Source organism: Macrobrachium nipponense, chromosome 15, assembly GCF_015104395.2.
Source record: "Macrobrachium nipponense isolate FS-2020 chromosome 15, ASM1510439v2, whole genome shotgun sequence".
Taxonomy (NCBI): domain Eukaryota; kingdom Metazoa; phylum Arthropoda; class Malacostraca; order Decapoda; family Palaemonidae; genus Macrobrachium; species Macrobrachium nipponense.
In genome coordinates this window covers 18,376,876-18,394,375 of record NC_087208.1, presented here as the reverse complement: position 1 = coordinate 18,394,375, position 17,500 = coordinate 18,376,876, and the positions used below count along the sequence as shown (strand labels likewise).

The following is a 17,500-nucleotide window of genomic DNA, read 5'->3' as shown; positions in this document are numbered from 1 at the left end:
CTTTCAGTCTAAATAAACACACATCGAATGTAGTCATGCCAAAACACACAAAAACGTTATAATTAAACGCGTCATTATTTGCTCTTCTGTCATTCACAACTGTGCCGTGATAAGAAAAGAGTAAAGTGACGCTCTCTTCGGGGAGCAATGTAGTATTTCTTCATCTTTTCTTTAATCTGTTTTCCTCCGGGCGGGGATACATAAGGGCATTGGGTTTTACATGATCTTACCCTGGTTAACATGGACTCTGACGGTGGCCGGATGGGATCCTGTAGGAACGCAGGAATACATGCCGGAGTCCCCCTGACCCACTGAGGATACCAGCAAGTGAGTTATGGTTTGGCCGCGTCCTCGGTCGATCTTGTTGGAGAGATAATGGTTAGTTTATTTTCTGTTGATTTGTTGTTGGATGATTGGATTTAGTGTTAACATACAACCGATTTTGTCTACAGTTCATGACCATTCGCACAAACACACATATATATTGTGCGTGTACGTATGTATGTATGTGTGATTGCTGTTAAGGTGAAAGAGATCAGGGTAAATCTAGGAATGCTTGTACACGTGTCTATTAATAACGAAGGTTAGGCAATCAAACATTTGATACATAGGAAGGCAGCTGGCGCTGTCTCTGTACAGTGTGACTGCGTGGCTGACCAGTGTGGAAGCTTTTCTGAATCAGACGATGGATCCAAAGAAATGGATAATAAGATAATAATTGTTTAGTTATTTAAGATAAAGATGCTGGCTGTAACTATAAAAATTAAAAGGTTTTGGATTACTTTGTTTTCTGGGGAGAGTAAGTTAGGATTTTGAGACAGGAAAACAGATGATCAAAGAATTGGTAATAGAAGATCATTGATATTTAAGCAGGAAAGATGCTGTGGGGTTAGGTGTTCGTTATAGAGATCTAATGTGTAGGGTGCCGAGGATGTCAGCTTTAAAAAGTAAAATCTGTATTATTATGTTAGAGTATCTGATGGGCGAATGACGGGTTTTGGCACAACAGCATATGGTCGGAGACAAGTTTGTATGTTTCCATCATTATTTTTGGGGTACAGTGATACAAAAATTCAAAGGAAGGATGCAGATGAAAATGCAAAGTAATGATATATGCAAATGGGTCCTGAATAGAGTGCAGAATGGCTGGTGTCTGCAGATGATACAATATTGGTTGCGTACAGGGAAAAAACTAGAACCTACCGAAGGAGTTTAAACGTTTTTGCAATAGGAGAGAATTGAAACCAAGCGCTATTGATTGACCCAGGTATTTGGAACTAAATGTAGTGAATAATGATGGGATGAATAATCACACGTGAGTCACTGAATTGGACAAGGGAAGAAGGTAACAAGGTGTGCTGAGGATCTGGATGAGAAGAAGTCTCCTTAAATAAATCATAAAATCCAAGTATGCATGCACAGTGTGGGATTATTAGGCCAACTCTCCTTCATGGAAGAGAGTGTAGACACCAAATGTAATCGATGAAAAAAGTTCTATAGCATCATTTAAAGATGACCTAAAGAAAGTAAGCTTGTTGGCGCTTGAGTGACTTCACAGAAGAAAACAAACGTGGCTTCAGTTGAGGGTTTCTTCTGGCAAAATGCTAAGTGCGTAGTGCATGTTCAGTGGCCAGATGCTGAAAGTGGCGGGGAAACAAGGTCTTGGGAGTTGGTGGCTGTGGTTGTTTAGGGATGTTTGAATACTCGACGATAATTTACAGTAGGTAATATTTTAGACTGATGTAACCTAATTCAATTATACAATGTTTGATCAATTATGCAAATCTTTCTTTCTCCCTTTCGTTCATTTTTCTTTTTCTTTTTTTATCAACACCTTTCAGTATTTCACAGATTTTAAGCGTTCACTAGTTTGTTACCGCTTTTATGCTCACAGAAGGACCCATTCTGTATCGCTGCCTCTGTGACACTCACCTTGAGATTGACGCCACCTCTGGGAGAGTTGTAGTCGATGAGATTGGTGTTGTGATACCAGTAGACGAGGGTGGAGGGGCCGTTTGAGGACGTGACGAGGCAGGTGAGAGACAGAGAGGACCCTTCCTCGATGTACAGCTCTCGGGGACCCTGGATTTCCACTCGAAGGTCGCCTGTCGTGCCAAAGGAAGGGCTCACATACTTAAAGGTCTCAACTAAATCAAGATTAAATACGTCGCTGGAAATACAGGCATTCAGGCTCCGCTTCAGCTTTCAGAACTGAGTGACATCTCTTCATTTTTGGTGGTCTAAGAACTGCTATTTTCCACTCGAAGCGTCGCCTCTCCTCTGTCGCTGCCCAAAGGATAAGGGCTTCACATATTAAAGGTTTTCTCAACTCCTAAATCAAGATTAAATACGTCGCTGGAAATACAGGCATTCAGGCTCCGCTTCGGCTTTCATAACTGAGTGACATTTCTTCATTTTTGGTGGTCTAAGTTTTGAGAAATTGTCACTTTTTTGCAGTCTGAGAAATTGTCATTTCTATGAACTCTGAGTGGTAGTCATTTCGTGAAGTTTGAGAAATTGTTATTTTTATGAACTCTGAGAGGTAGTCATTTCATGAAGTCTGAGAAATTGTTAGTGTTCTTTATGAATAGTCAGGAATAGCAATTTCCTTACTTGGCTTTCAATATACATTTTATTTGTCAGTTTTCAAACTAGTCGTTATGATTAAAACCGAGAGATTTTAACGTTAATTCTGAATGAGTCGACTTTCGACACCGCCGCGCCGAGTCAAATAATGAGTTTTTTATGCCTGATGAAAAACCAAAGAAGAGAACGAAAATATTTGATGAATAACACGGACGGAAAGATGAACAAAATGATCTGACAAACTAAATGAATAAATACTATTCACGCTATAAAAACTTCCTTGTTTTGAATTCACCTTTGAGAAATTTCAGTGCATGGAAGAATGGATGAAAAAGAATGAGAAGAATAACAAGAGGAAAATGTCTAATAGAACCGTAAGAGAAAAGGGGAACTTGTTTATATCAACGGCAAAACTGATCGACATCAAGAGAGCTGCAGAAAAAAACTTCGAGAATGCAAAGAAGAAATAATGGTGTAACATGTCGACTGGGATATGACTTTTCGAAAAGGACTGAGAAGATTATGAGGGATCCTTTTTAAATCAATTCTACCTCGTCGTTTGAAAGAAAGAGAAAGAAAATGAAAATGAGAGATCTGACGAACAACGAAGGAGGGATTAATTTTCTCCTCAGTTTTTTTTATGTTACTTCAGCACGTGTGAACTTTGAATATCAACTCGGAATGAGTATGCAAGAAAAAATGAATGCTATCAAAAATGGAGCTGGAGGAGGCAGAATTTCAGCTCTAAATATTTTTCCTCTGAAAGTCCTTCCCGTTAATTAACCATGCGCAAGAAGAATGTTGGAAAATGTAGCTAAAATGTACAATAACAGATAATAACTGCAATTAACACAACCAGCCATTACGAGAAACTTAACCAAGAATCAGTGATCATGGATGGAGCCATCAAAACGAACGAAGACTTTTGACAGGTTTTAAGCCATCAATCAATCTTCGCTACTGACAAACTTTGTACATTTTCAAACAAGGCATAAATTACAAAATTATTTTACTTCTAAATTTCAGTAAGAAACATGGTAAGACTTAGTGATTTAGCAATCATGAGATATAATGATAAGAGGAGCACCGTCGGTGAACGAGACCAACTCACCGTCGCTGGTCGAAGCGGTGTTGTTCGCTACAAACACTTTCGTCTTCGTCGGGGCCGCCTCCTTCCCCGAAGTGTCTGCGTTGGAGAAAAGATCAGGATTATTCCAGAATTTTTGCCTGAAAGTCTTTTGCAATGCAATTACCACCCGTGAGCCGCGGTGCTAATTATGTCCTTTTGAAGAAGTCTGAGTAAATATGTTATTCAAGACCTGTCTTTCGTAAGCACAGAGAAAATACGGAAATGTCTTTCGTCCGCTAAAGGGAAGAGAATTTCAGTTGTTTCTTTTTGTAACGTGCATTCAACGACGCAGTTGTTATTGTTTTGCAAACGTGTTTGTGATCATTAGAATAGGAAAAACAGGATTGTGTTAACAACTGAAATGTGTGTGTGTGTGTGTGTGTGTGTGTGTCTCTCTCTCTCTCTCTCTCTTTCATAGCAAAATATTGTTATACAGAGGTGTCCTTTTTAAAAATGAGACCAACGATTTAAAATTGCCATTTGTTTATCCTTGCAGTAAACCTGTGATATATATATGCACATATATATATATATATATATATATATATTTTATATATAAATATATATATATATATATATATTTATATCAAGCCTATATATATATATAAATTATATATATATTTATATAATATATTAATATTAAGGCCTCATAATAATATTATATATGATATATATAGATATATATATATTATAATATATATAATATATAGATTATTATAGCCTATATAATTATAAATATATACATTAATAATAGATATATATATCATATATAGATATAGATATATATCATATAGCCTATATATATATATATATATATATATATGTGTGTGTGTGTGTGTGTGTGTGTGTGTGTGTGTGTCATAGCCTGCCCACAAAATGGTTTATACTATATATAAGTCCTCTTACCCAGACCTGGATTCGAACCTATGGCTACTTGGGTTGAATGAAAGGAAGTAACTATTGAGAATCACGAAGCATATGTTCGAATCTGAGTTAGGGTAGTACTTGTCATGAACAATTTCATTTGGGTGTAAGCTTTCCGAAAGTAAAGTGAATTCAATATAAAGTGTTATTTTTGCCTTTATATTTGAAAAAAATATATATTTATAGATATTATACATGTATATATGTACACATGTGTGTATTTATATACAGGTAGTCCCTGGATTATACCAGGGTCATGTTAAGTCGTTGCGGACTTAATGCCCTTGCCTCATGGCGCTGTTAACCTTCTTTACTGGGCTGTAACCCGGACTTACAGTGCTGTTGCTATTTATTCCCCTTATAATTATGATGACTCGGCTTAAGGCGATTTTCGGCTTACAGGAATGGAGCCCCCGCTCTAACCCGGCAGTATATATGTGTTAACGTGTGTTTATATAATCAGGATATTGACAAAGCAATGCAACAGTCACTTTGACAATATATAACTGCTGAATCCTGGATTAACACAGGTGCAGAAATTGTCTGCAGCCAGTAGCTACTTCCCACACCTAATGAAAAGGCCCATCAGCAGTCTGTTGAATCCCTACACACAATTGTTGCTGTTCACTTCTATCTCTCATTCACTCTTGCGCTTCTTGGATGATAAGGTCCTTTTGATCCATTCCTCCTGACCAGACAATCTTCAAAAATCACTGAAAAACCTTCATTGACTTCTTTTTTACCTCTCCTGCATAACCCCACATTTTCCACCCCTTCCGCTCTTATTACGCCATATATGCTACACAAACAATTCTCAACAGTTACAATGTCTTTGAATGTCATTCATACTCAACGTCTTCACATCACTTCTATGAAGTAGTTTTGGCTCATCAGTTGCCTACAGCTTTCCCACATTGGCTTCCGCGGATGCTCTAGGTCTCTCTCTAGTCTAGCACACAGCTTGCTACCTTCCTCGCTTCACCTATTCTGTCATTTACTTAATCTATCATTCCACCATCATCCATTATATTTATATCCAAATGGTAATATGAATCAGTCGCTTTCATTCTTCTATGGACTCAGATCTCACAGGTGGTTGACTGAAGTTTTATTTTTCCAAGCTTCACTCTCTATCCTGTATGTTTAGACAGTTTCTAATTCTTAACGTTTTATAAACTAAGGTTTATCTCAAGTGTGTGTCTAGTAAGTTCATAAAAGTTTGGGTGTTATTTTTCAATATCATGACTGTACCTATCGCTTGTTTAGTCTTTTGAGCTCAAGAATCTGTTCATTGTCTTCTCTGAAAGTTTCTAAACTTAAGGTTCCTTTTTTTCAAAGCTCACATAAAATCTTTACAGGTTTAAGAAAGCTTATAAAAAAAGAAATGCATGCTCGTGTTTAGGACAGATACCCAAGACTACTCTGAGGGTGACGGGGTGTGAAATCTTGGGGTCGGTGTTGATCTGGCAGTCGTAGATACCGGCATCCCTCGGCTGGGCGTATCTGACGAGTAGGGTCCACTCGTCACTCCCCTCGCGATGAATCACCTGCAGAAGAAGAAAGCAGAAAGGAGTTATTGTGGCAGAGAAAAAGGCGTTTCAGTATTTTTGCCTCCTGTATTTGCGTTCATTGCATCACTTTCATCTTGATGTTTATGTATGTTTGTGTGCGTTTTGTGGAAAATTTTCATGATGATGCCTCTGTGTAAAATAAAAACAAACGTGGCACGAAAAATGTCACGCTCTCGGAATGCACAATTTAGTACACGTTTACGTTCTCTTTGCTGGCAAACCTAGATATTCTGTTCACATTTCCGTTTTCCATGATCCATATAAACTCCCCTCCTTTAGGAGTTGAGCCTCACATTTTTCCTCATATCCAAGTTTTTCTGGTGTCCTGCCCGGACTACACGCAGGTGCAGGGCTGCCTGCCCCTCATGTCTTTGCTACAATAAATTTCAATTAAAACTACAGAACTTATAAGTCAGAGGGCGAGATAATTCATTATTAATTGTCTTCACATGCATGATACTGAGAGAAATGATTCTCAAGTTGAAATTTTTGAGGTCTGAGTGACTGCGGCAACAGAATCGCCATCTGAAAGTGTAGGAGATTCTTTCGTATTTTTTAAAAATTATGGCGCATTTCGCCGTCTCTATTCTATTGGTTGTGGAACCTGTCTTGGTTGAAAATTTGGAAGGGAATTCTGATATATATCTGTTATTATTATTATTATTATTATTATTATTATTATTATTATTATTATTATTATTATTGATTATTCGTATGAGGTTGTTAGTGTGAGCTACGCTTGTTGGAACCCGGGCTGGTGTCTCCCTTACCCTCCCGATCTCCTACCAACCCACCCCACCCCACCCCACCCCACCCCACCCCACCCCACCCCACCAGGGGCGGGCAAACTGGTTTGCAGGGGGTGGGTGTCCGTGTCATGGGGGAGGAAAAACACGATAGATCCTCTCGAATTCTATTATTATAGATTAATAATCAGAAAATGAAACTTATTCATATGGAAGAAGCACACAGAGGCCATTGGCTTCAAATTCAAACTTCCCAAAAATATGGTGTTTATTAGGAAGAAGAAAGCTCACTTATTAGAAATTAAATACATCACCAAATTAATAGATAGATAAAATGGAAAGTAAATGATTAAAACGCAAGAATTGTATTAGGGTAATTATTCATTGCATCTTCGCTTGAACTTTTGAAGATCTAATTGCACAGCATCCTCATTCTTATCATAACCATACATTGATCATTTACATATATATGTATGACTGGTATGGAGAGAAAATAAAGAGTAACACTTCAGTATCCCCTGACATTTTCACATGACAGAGGTACGAAACGTTAAGCTCAAACGCGGCTCAAGAAAACTCGATGCAATATTTGCCAGTAAGGACCCGACCAAGGGGAAAAGGCTCGCCCTTTGAAAAAGCAGGATATAAATATCGATTTATAGGAAGGCTACATTGCGAGCAAAGGTTTCAAACGACAACTGAAAGGCGAAAGCCTGAAGTTGATGCCGCGAGAGTTGTCGGATCTCGCGGAAGTCAGGGTTCGCCTTCGATGGGTGGAAGAATAAATAGTGTATGGTGTCTGGGGATTCATAAAAAGAATTCTTTCGGACTGCAGAGAGGAGGTTTGTGCGGTGTATTGCAACGCTCAGTTTAGGATTAAGGGAAGGACGCCCTGCTAAACGGACTGAAGACAGAGAGAACGAATGTGTCTCTCTGGAACAGGAAAAAATAAGCAATCTGTGTGAGTATTGGTTCGTGAAAAAAGCTGCTTGAAATATCTGCCAATAATTTATTGCAAAGCGAAACAAAAACCTGTATGGAGTTTTGGAACAGAAACTTGAGAAAAAGAAAAGAAATGTGCGAGGTAATGTGATAAGCTGAAGATTATGTAAATGCTGAGAAGTGTTCAAGATCAACCAAGAGCGCCTCGGGACTCTGCCACAAAATGTCTTGGAAACCGTAACCGAGTGAGCCCAGGACTCCTCTCCACCCAAGCCAGGACCTGGAGAAATGAGGCAGTGGCTTCGGACGACTCAGCAGAGAGCCCTATGGATCCCCAAAGCCACATCCTCCTTAGCCCACAAGAACGGAAAATCCGGTTGCCGTTAAAATCTATCAGGCATAAGCAGCTAAATGCAGAATATAGATAATTTGCTTAACACCTGGTATACTAGTTGGTATCTACTTAAAAAAAACACTTTATGTAGATTATTGATAGGAATTAAAGTCGCCTAAAGCACTGGCGTATTAATGAAAACATTCCATAAACACGACACAAGAATTGAAAACCGTCTAAATAATTGAAGAATGAACCTAAAAAGATGACATGAATTTTGTCGCAACCGCGTGTGAATTTGGTTCAACAAAAACCCTGTGAATGATTAATGTCGCCACAAAAGTAAAATAAAAATATTCTATGAAATATAAGAATAGGACTCGTATGAATTATCGGAGTACACACACACACACACACACACACACACACACATATATATATATATATATATGTGTGTGTGTGTGTGTGTGTGTGTGTGTGTGTATAAAAACTAATGTACCAACACAAAACACACCCAATCGTCGTCCACGCAACTGTTCATAACTTAATTGCCTGCTTGTTTACTCTCCACGTTCGCTTTAGGTATCTTTCCTATGTTTATTTTCTCCCTGTCTTTTTAGTCACTTTTTTTCAAGTTCTTGTTTTATTTTTTGTATTTGTAAATGTCAAAATATTTTTCATATTTTTTATGTGCATAAGTGATGTTTTAGTATGCATAGTCTGTCATTTTCCAGTCTTGAGGATGCATCATGTGATGTGAAACGTTGGCATAATAAACTTGATACTTGTGAAAGACATCCCTTGACCTCTTCAACCTGGATGTTAGTCGGGTCTACTACCCCTATGATTCTTCTATATGTATATATTCTATGTATGAGTGCATAAATTAGTATAGAGAAACATAATGGAAGTACGAGTGTTCTCAAACACAAGAGGAGTGACATATTGTGTAAATAAAAAGAAGACCACTACCGTTTCATAGCAGCACAGGACACGAAACTTATAGACTTATGGTGAAAATGAAGAAGGGGAAAATAACAGATAAAGTGCAAATAGTCAATCAATTACCGAAATAAGAGATGAAATGCTATTTCGAAAGAAAACGTGTTTTTCCGTCGGTACAGTACAGAGTCTCTGTCAAAAAATGCTGGGGCTGACATGACTCACTGACTGCATTGCGTAGAAATGGCGAAGCAGAATGAATATTTTGCTTCACAGCAAGGTTTTTTTTTCTGAGAGAGAGAGAGAGAGAGAGAGAGAGAGAGAGAGAGAGAGAGAGAGAGAGAAAGCTTTTCTTTATAGTTGAACTTGAAATTGATAGACTTTGGGCCTGTGTGACTGGTTGCTTTTTCATTCATTCAGACTTTCTTACTTTTGTGTATGGAAGTTTTAACGGAGAATGAAAACTATTTAGATTCGTCTTTGATTTGTTGCTGCCATTTATTACATACACATACACACACACACATACACACACACACACACACACACACACACACACACAACAAGGCATTCGTGACTGAAAATTGGAGACTCTCTTCGTTTTCAGGTCACATGATACAAAAATTTGCAATTAGAAAACCACAAACGAATAGTGGCTGGTGACCGAGCACGCAAAGTCTTCCTCGTGTTCAGGCGTGTCAAGAAAAATGACTAAAGTTAGAGTACTGCAACACTGTACATCCATCTTCCATTATGTTTATTTAATATTCAAAACATAAAAGCGAACGCAAATGGAACCTTAATGGCATGGAAAGTGGAAGAAACCACTTACCTCGCATTAAATTTTTGTTCGCAAGTGTTCTTTAGCATGACGCATGCTCACGTGTAACATAAGAGGAAAACGCAGACAGGGACAGAGAGTTAATTCTTCTATCTGAAAAAAGTGTAAGCATTCACAAGAACAATGGTAAGCAACGGACGTATAATACATGATGAAATGGGGACAAAAGCATGGGCATGAAAAACAAAGTGACAGAGAGAGAAAGAGAGAATAAAATGAGTTTAGGATTAGGTGAACAAAGTGAGCGCTGCTACTTATAGAGCTGAAATGGCTGATATCCGAATTGGAATGAAGCCAGTTCATAGTTTATGAAGTTCTTTTTAATAAACAGGAGTCAGTTTATTGACTAAAAATGTGTGACATTTTCAGGAGAGGGGATAGTGTTCTCGTGATTCTGTCTGCGTTCGTTCGTGACATAACGACCAGGTGACAACTTGCCCCGTTCGGGTCAAGTAGCCGCTCACTGGCTCAACTTGCGCACGCGCGCGCTCCCATCCTCGATTTGCTCTGCTTTACTTTCTCGGTATCTTTCGATCATTCCCCCAAAATATTCGCTGAGCAACCCGTTGATATTTCCGTTTTTTTTTTTCCAAAACATTCCAGTCTTCTCGACAGAGCCCATTGGTTCCCTGCACTCACATTCTTAACCACCCTCGAAGGGCAGGTTATATATATATATATATATATATATATATAATTATATAATATAATATATAATATATGTATATATAGATTATATATAATAATATATATATATATATATATATATATATATGTATGTATTGATATTATATATATATATATATATATATATTTATATAGTATAATATATTATATTTGTATTGTATGATATATTATATATATATATATATATATATCTATATATATATCTATATACAAATATATATATATATATATATATATATATATATTTATATATATATATTTATGTATGATATATATATTATATATATATATATATGTATATATGTATGTATTTGGATAATATATAAATATATATTAATATAAATTATATATGTATTATGTTATAGATTATATATATAATAGAATATATATATTAATCTATATATACATATTATTATATAATATATATATAATTTAAGCATAATATATATATATATATATATATATAATATTATATAAATATATATATAATTTAGCATATAATATATAATATATAACTTTTTGTATGTGTGGTAACATATGTATTTATAAATATATGTAAACATATATTTATGTATGTATGTATGCATATATATTTATGGCGCAATATCCTCTGCTAGCAGTCTGCTAGTAAAGGACCAAGTATCGAAAGGCCTAGCAACTACTCCGTTGTTTCACTTTTCCTTTGTGGCATTTGCCTTATACATACACACACACACATATATATACATATATATATATATATATATATATATATATATATATATATATATATATATATGAAATGCAAATTCGATATGTCGTAAAATGTTTTGTACATCACTATTAGGGATAAAGATGGTGTCAACGAATGAAAATGTTCCTGTCAAATTCAGGGACGACGTATTATTATTTATCAAAGGAAGGCGGAACTGTGAAAAAGACGCCAATAAATTTGGTCCACTTCACATAGTAGATCCTTTCTGGCCAAGAAATGCGTACTGGCAGCAAGTATAACTAGCGAAACCTTTTGTCACTCTATTGCTGAAAACCAGAGGTGACTTGAAAAAGAATATTGATTATACATGTGAGCATACAGAGAGCAGGAGTAGTCCACGTGTATATACGTACCCGCACGTTCATCTACCTTGTGAGAACGGACGTATGCAAAAAGGAACGACGCCGTCACGGTCAGGCCCGACCATTTCAGCGACGAGAGATTTAAAAATGAAGCCTCGTCTAGTTGTTCGTATTTTCACAAAATGTGTCGACGGACGTCCCACAATTAATGGTGTGAGGTTCGACTCACTTCCAGCCTTTCGTGAGGCCGTTTGCATAAAATATTCTCGCTTTCAGAGGCGGTTCTAGGATGTCCTACGGGACTGTTGCCACTTTTCCCTTCTCTGTTTTCCTGATCTCAGCCTCCATTCCCTCCATTCCTGTTCCATATGCAACTGAGTTGCCAGCAGTCTCTTCGGAGTTTCTTCAGACCTTGCGGTTGATTGGCTGGCTAAAATGAAGCCGTTATTAGTTCAGCTCAGCACTGGTCTTTACCCAAATTATGGTAAAGTGTCACCAGGAATAAGAGCAGCCAACCTTCAGGCTTTTCTTTAAACCGCTTATTCACTTTAAAACAACATTCTCAGAACTTTGGTCAAATACAACCAGTGGCGGCAAATGCGTTCGTAGACCTTAAACCTGAGGCAAGGCTGAGCAAATCATTTCCAAATGTCCTTCTCCACAAGGTTAGTTACTTGGTTATTAATATGTCATTGACATCATAAGCCTCACAGCATCAAATCACTGGAGAACTATAAAGAAATAACCAATGTATCCAAATATTATGTCCACAGGTATCATCGTTATTTGAAATAATGTTGCATTAACTTATGAATATGAATTTAATTCCGCGTGGATATACTTACAAAGCTCAGTTACATAGGTTTCTTCATTCATCAACCTTTTTCTATTCTCAAAACTTAGAACTATAAGCCACGCCATGTACGCTAGTTATTTCAAAACATTCCTAGCACATGTTCCTCTCTGGTTGTATACTATTGTTCTTACATGAACAGTTTCTTAGAGAAAATAACAGTAAATGGTCGGATGGTGAAGGGGGTAAAGCAAGAAGTAGCAGAGAGATAAACTCAGGAAATGTCACATTCGCAGCTGAATAATGGTTTTAGACAAGACATCATAATCACGCAGGAAGTGCTGACAAGAAAAATAGAAGTTCCTGGGAACTTAAAGTAAAAATGACAAAAAGTAGAGCTTATGAGAGAAGAGGACAATTTGAACAAAGTTTTCGAGAAGTGTCAGAGTGGAAACCGCTCGTCTCGATACGCGTTATGTGCAAGTGACGTCAACATGAAACTGATGACTGGCTTTGTAAGTTTACTTATTTTAGATTCAGCGCAGCAAAGTTGCTGTTCTTTGTTTAAAAAGACCACTACACAATAAATTATCTCCAGAAAAAAACTAAAAATAAACAAAAGAGGGGAAAAAATGACTCCTCAGGACTAGACTCACCTTAAATCTGTCGTCCGCCGAGTAGGTTTGGAGTCCTACAGTCAATATATGCAAATCCCTCCGCCTTAGCCACGTGACCTATAGTAAGGAAGAGAAAGAGATATAGTCTTAGATCGTGGACGCTTAAGCTAATTCATCACTGGAAACAAATGCATAAAACCTCACTCTTTCAGGAAACAGGTTATCTTTTCTCTTTCGTGTTTTTTGTTTGTTTTTGTTTTCTTCTTTTTGCCCTAAGAAAATTAAATAACTACGATGGCACGAGTTATATTGCAAATTGCTAGCAACTGCGTGATTTCAATGAATTCGCGAAAGGCTGGATTCTTTCACTGGATGAGTTAATATGACAGAAATAGACAAATGTTGGCTCCCAGTTCTGTTCATATCTTCGAATTAAAGAGATAGAGATTTATTTATCTATAAAAGGTTTTATTTAGTTTTCATTAATTTTTTTCTGGTAAGGAATCAACAAACACCATTATTTTGTTACACTAATCGAAAATCTCTCTCTCTCTCTCTCTCTCTCTCTCTCTCTCTCTCTCTCTCTCTCTCTCTCTCTCTCTGACAGGATATTTGCCTTTCCTTACTTTCCAGTAACTTTCAAGGTTCAACTTTAGATGCTGAAACTTCCAAGGATGTAATATATGACATGTCGGAGAGACTTGATCCCTCGATAGAATTAAAAAGACGTAAATCTATTTTGTAATTGCTAATTGCCTATGCAAATTCTGCTTCCCTCTGAATTGCATAAAAGCTTTAAGTCATGTACGAAAGGACGTTTGCACCAGTAACTAACAGGTGAAAGCAAAAGGACCGCGTCTCTGCTCCGAAACTGGCAGAAATTGTTTTCCTTCTCCACCGTCATAAAAGATGCAAACTCTCCTCTCAAAATCCTGCGGCAAAAGAAGAAGAAAAAGAAGAAGAAGAAGAAAGAGGAGGAGGAGGAGGAGGAGGAATGAAAGAAAATCCTTCTTATTCCTGGTAGTGCCTTCGAAATACTCTCTGATCTTCAGTCAGATTCAAAAAGACATTTTCTCTGCACTTTCCGTGATCTATAATGAATTTTCTCCGATCACCTCCTATCAAGTTAGCCCTCTTGCGAATTTTAAAAAGGTGTGCAAACTTTTAAGGTATATACTGACGTCAAATCGGTCGTTACGACAAGAGTTCGTTAACAATTACATAAATATTTACAAGGGCAATTCATTGCGTTGCAAAATTGCTAGGAGAACGCCGGAAATATATTTGCGTAACCAATGAGCTTTGAATACATGCATATCTCAGTATACATGAGCGCCACAGGACGAATTTAAAGGAATACAGTTAGAGGCTTCCTTTACATTGCAAAGGATGTGCCCGCAAGAATGAATGCAGATGTCTTCCTCTTGATTTTATACACGAGAGTTATGGCTTTTATGCTCCTCAAATAAAGACCGAGAATCTTGAATAGTTGTCCCCTTCCCTATTCAAGTGATTGCTCAACACAAAGTGCGAGCAAAGGTGTCATGATAAGTTTGCAAACAGATAACAGACATGAGGAGAGAGAGAGAGAGAGAGAGAGAGAGAGAGAGAGATCACGGCACGAAAATTGCAGACATCTCGGTTGCTCTGCTTTTTCGTGTTTACTTTTCAAAGAATCAATGACTTCGGATAATTCAAATGAAAAAAAAATATCTTTAAAAAATTCCCTCATTTTTGTTTTCCAAATCATTAATTAAACTTAGTACCTCACGACCACTTTTACAATGTTAATTGCAATGACCATTTTCTATCAATAGGATATCCTCCGACTTTCTCTCTCTCTCTCTCCTCTCTCTCTTCTCTCTCTCTCTCTATCTCTATCTCTCTCTCTCTCTCTCTCTCTCTCTCTCTCTCTCTCTCTCTCTCTGACACACATAACGGAGCACAGAAAGAATGCTTAGAAAAAGGAAGACTAAGTTTCTCGACGGATTGAAGAAAGTTCACTTGGAATAATGGAAAACCTCAAATTAGAGCCAGCGAAGGTAATGGATGCTAATGACCTGACTTGGGGCAAAAACCTAATAACTTCCGTGATGACGATCTCAGTACCACGCACAAACATTCACACACACACACAAACATTAATATTATATAATATATAAATATATATATATATATATATATATATATAATATGGATAATATGTATGGGATACACACACACACACACCACACACACACACACAACAGTATATATTAATAATTATAATATTATATATAATATATATTACTATTAATTATATATATATATAAATCTTTGTGTATTATACACATGTAGATTGTATGTGCGTAAATGTTAAAACCATAATTCCTCCCAACTTCTCGAATTTTCACACTTTAGAATATGCTTGTCACTACAAGGCATAAGATTCATATGCAAGAATATGAAGAAATTCTGGTGTCCGTAGCGCGTGACCTTGTTATAACACCCTGGATGCGGGTTCTATTCCTGCTACGGACAGCAAAATTTTTCCAATCCTTGCCCATGGATCTCAAAATTTGTAGTGACAAGCCTGTCCAATAAATGTAAAGAATTCGATGGCATTGCGGTTATTTTAATGAGATACGTGTCTGGAAAAATGTGACGTATAGGTTCTTATGCTATATATATATATATATATATATATATATATATATATATATATATATATATATATATATATATATATATATATATATATATATATATATATATTATATATATATATATATATATATATATATATATATATATATATGCAGAAGCCAGGTACTATGTCGTACCTCTAAGTAAATGGGGATACAATCCACAATGAAGTAAAACCCTTCTGTAGTATATATATTTCTTGTACAGAATTAAAGCTTTCGACCATCAGCTGTGGTCTTGTTCACATTTTAGTGAACAAGACCACAGCTGATGGTCGAAAGCTTTAATCCTGTACAAGAAATATTATTTTAAACTACAGAAGGATTTTACTTCATTGTGGATTGTATCCGTATATATATATATATATATATGATAATATATATATATATATATATATATATATATATATATATATATATATATCTTTGGTTTAAAGCTAAAGACTTGTGAAACAATAGCTTGGCTTGACTTTGGTCTTATTTGAACTTTGACTTCTTAAGTAAGACCTGGGTCACTGGATCCACCGCATAAGATGCTAAATCCCCATCACCTATATACGATATATATGAAGTATGACATTATAATTTTTAAAAATATGAACAGTATTTATTGAAAAGACTTGAACTTCAGCACATGGATGGACAGACATCGCCAGTCACTAAACGTCCTAGGTGAAAAACCGGAGCATAAGAGTTGAATGTAATATAATTAGGTTCGCATACGGTAGACGTGAATTTCGCCATACGAGGAGAAAGACAACGGAGTGTGAACGAGGTCTTCGAAAATGCCTTAGTCTTGTTTGAGGAGGTGAGGAGTAGGAGGAGGAGGTCCTTAGTGCCACTCGTCTCCGAGGGAAATGTTCTTAGTGCTTTTAGCGGTAAAATCTTCGCCATCATGGACGGAGTGGGACTTTTTTCTTCTTTCTCTTTACCTGAAAAGGTGATCACTCTTCTCGTTCTCTGAGAGAGATCTGTGTTTTATAAGTAAAAAGTTCCAACACACATACACACACACATATGTGTGAGTTTGTTTTTCTTTCCATCCCCCAAGGAGCTATTTTCCATATTAAGGACTCTCTAGGGAAAAAAATCGAAATTCAGGTGCTCTCATACACCCTTTAATTGCTGAAATCGCAGAATCCCATAAGTACGGACGGTATTCCATAGCAGCATTCATGGATGATTCCTATACTGGCAATTTATATGTCGCTCACTGAATCATCCAACACACACACTGAGCCACTCGCTTCTGTCCTACTGGCGTTCTTTCATTTCATTCATAAGTAAAGGAGCCAGTTGAGTAGTATAGCCAACTCCCATTATGTTTTCTAACATTGTCTTCTTATATTTCAGTGCAGTCTTTATCCCGCAATTCTGTCATTGCTGTCACTTACAACTGTTGCTCTCGCAGGTGGACTGGAATTAAATTTAGACCCAGATGGGAATCAAACGGTGCCTATACTCTGTTTTTTTTCATCTGTCCATCCGCCTGTGGTGTTTTTGTATGGTAACACTGCGTCCCGGGCTTTAAATAGTTACGCTGTGTGTAAGTTTTAGGTAAATAAAAGGATATCTGGTTATACATTTGCAACTGAAAAGTGTTTTAATAATTTACTATATGCGAATTACACCGTTAATATTCGAAATA

At 36.8% G+C, this 17,500-nt stretch overlaps 1 protein-coding gene across 5 annotated transcripts in view; it reads right to left on the bottom strand.

The window, feature by feature from the left end:
• The window catches only part of LOC135227010 (uncharacterized), an 87,944-nt gene that overhangs the window by 4,370 nt on the left and 66,074 nt on the right, over positions 1 to 17,500 (bottom strand). For all 5 annotated transcript variants that reach the window (XM_064266767.1, XM_064266771.1, XM_064266768.1 and 2 more), the window contains 5 exons: positions 13,208 to 13,285; positions 6,051 to 6,186; positions 3,698 to 3,772; positions 1,933 to 2,105; positions 231 to 360 (listed from right to left, as the gene is read on the bottom strand). In XM_064266767.1, the coding sequence (XP_064122837.1) occupies positions 231 to 360; positions 1,933 to 2,105; positions 3,698 to 3,772; positions 6,051 to 6,186; positions 13,208 to 13,285 (592 nt within the window). The remainder of the gene's footprint in view (positions 1 to 230; positions 361 to 1,932; positions 2,106 to 3,697; positions 3,773 to 6,050; positions 6,187 to 13,207; positions 13,286 to 17,500) is intronic.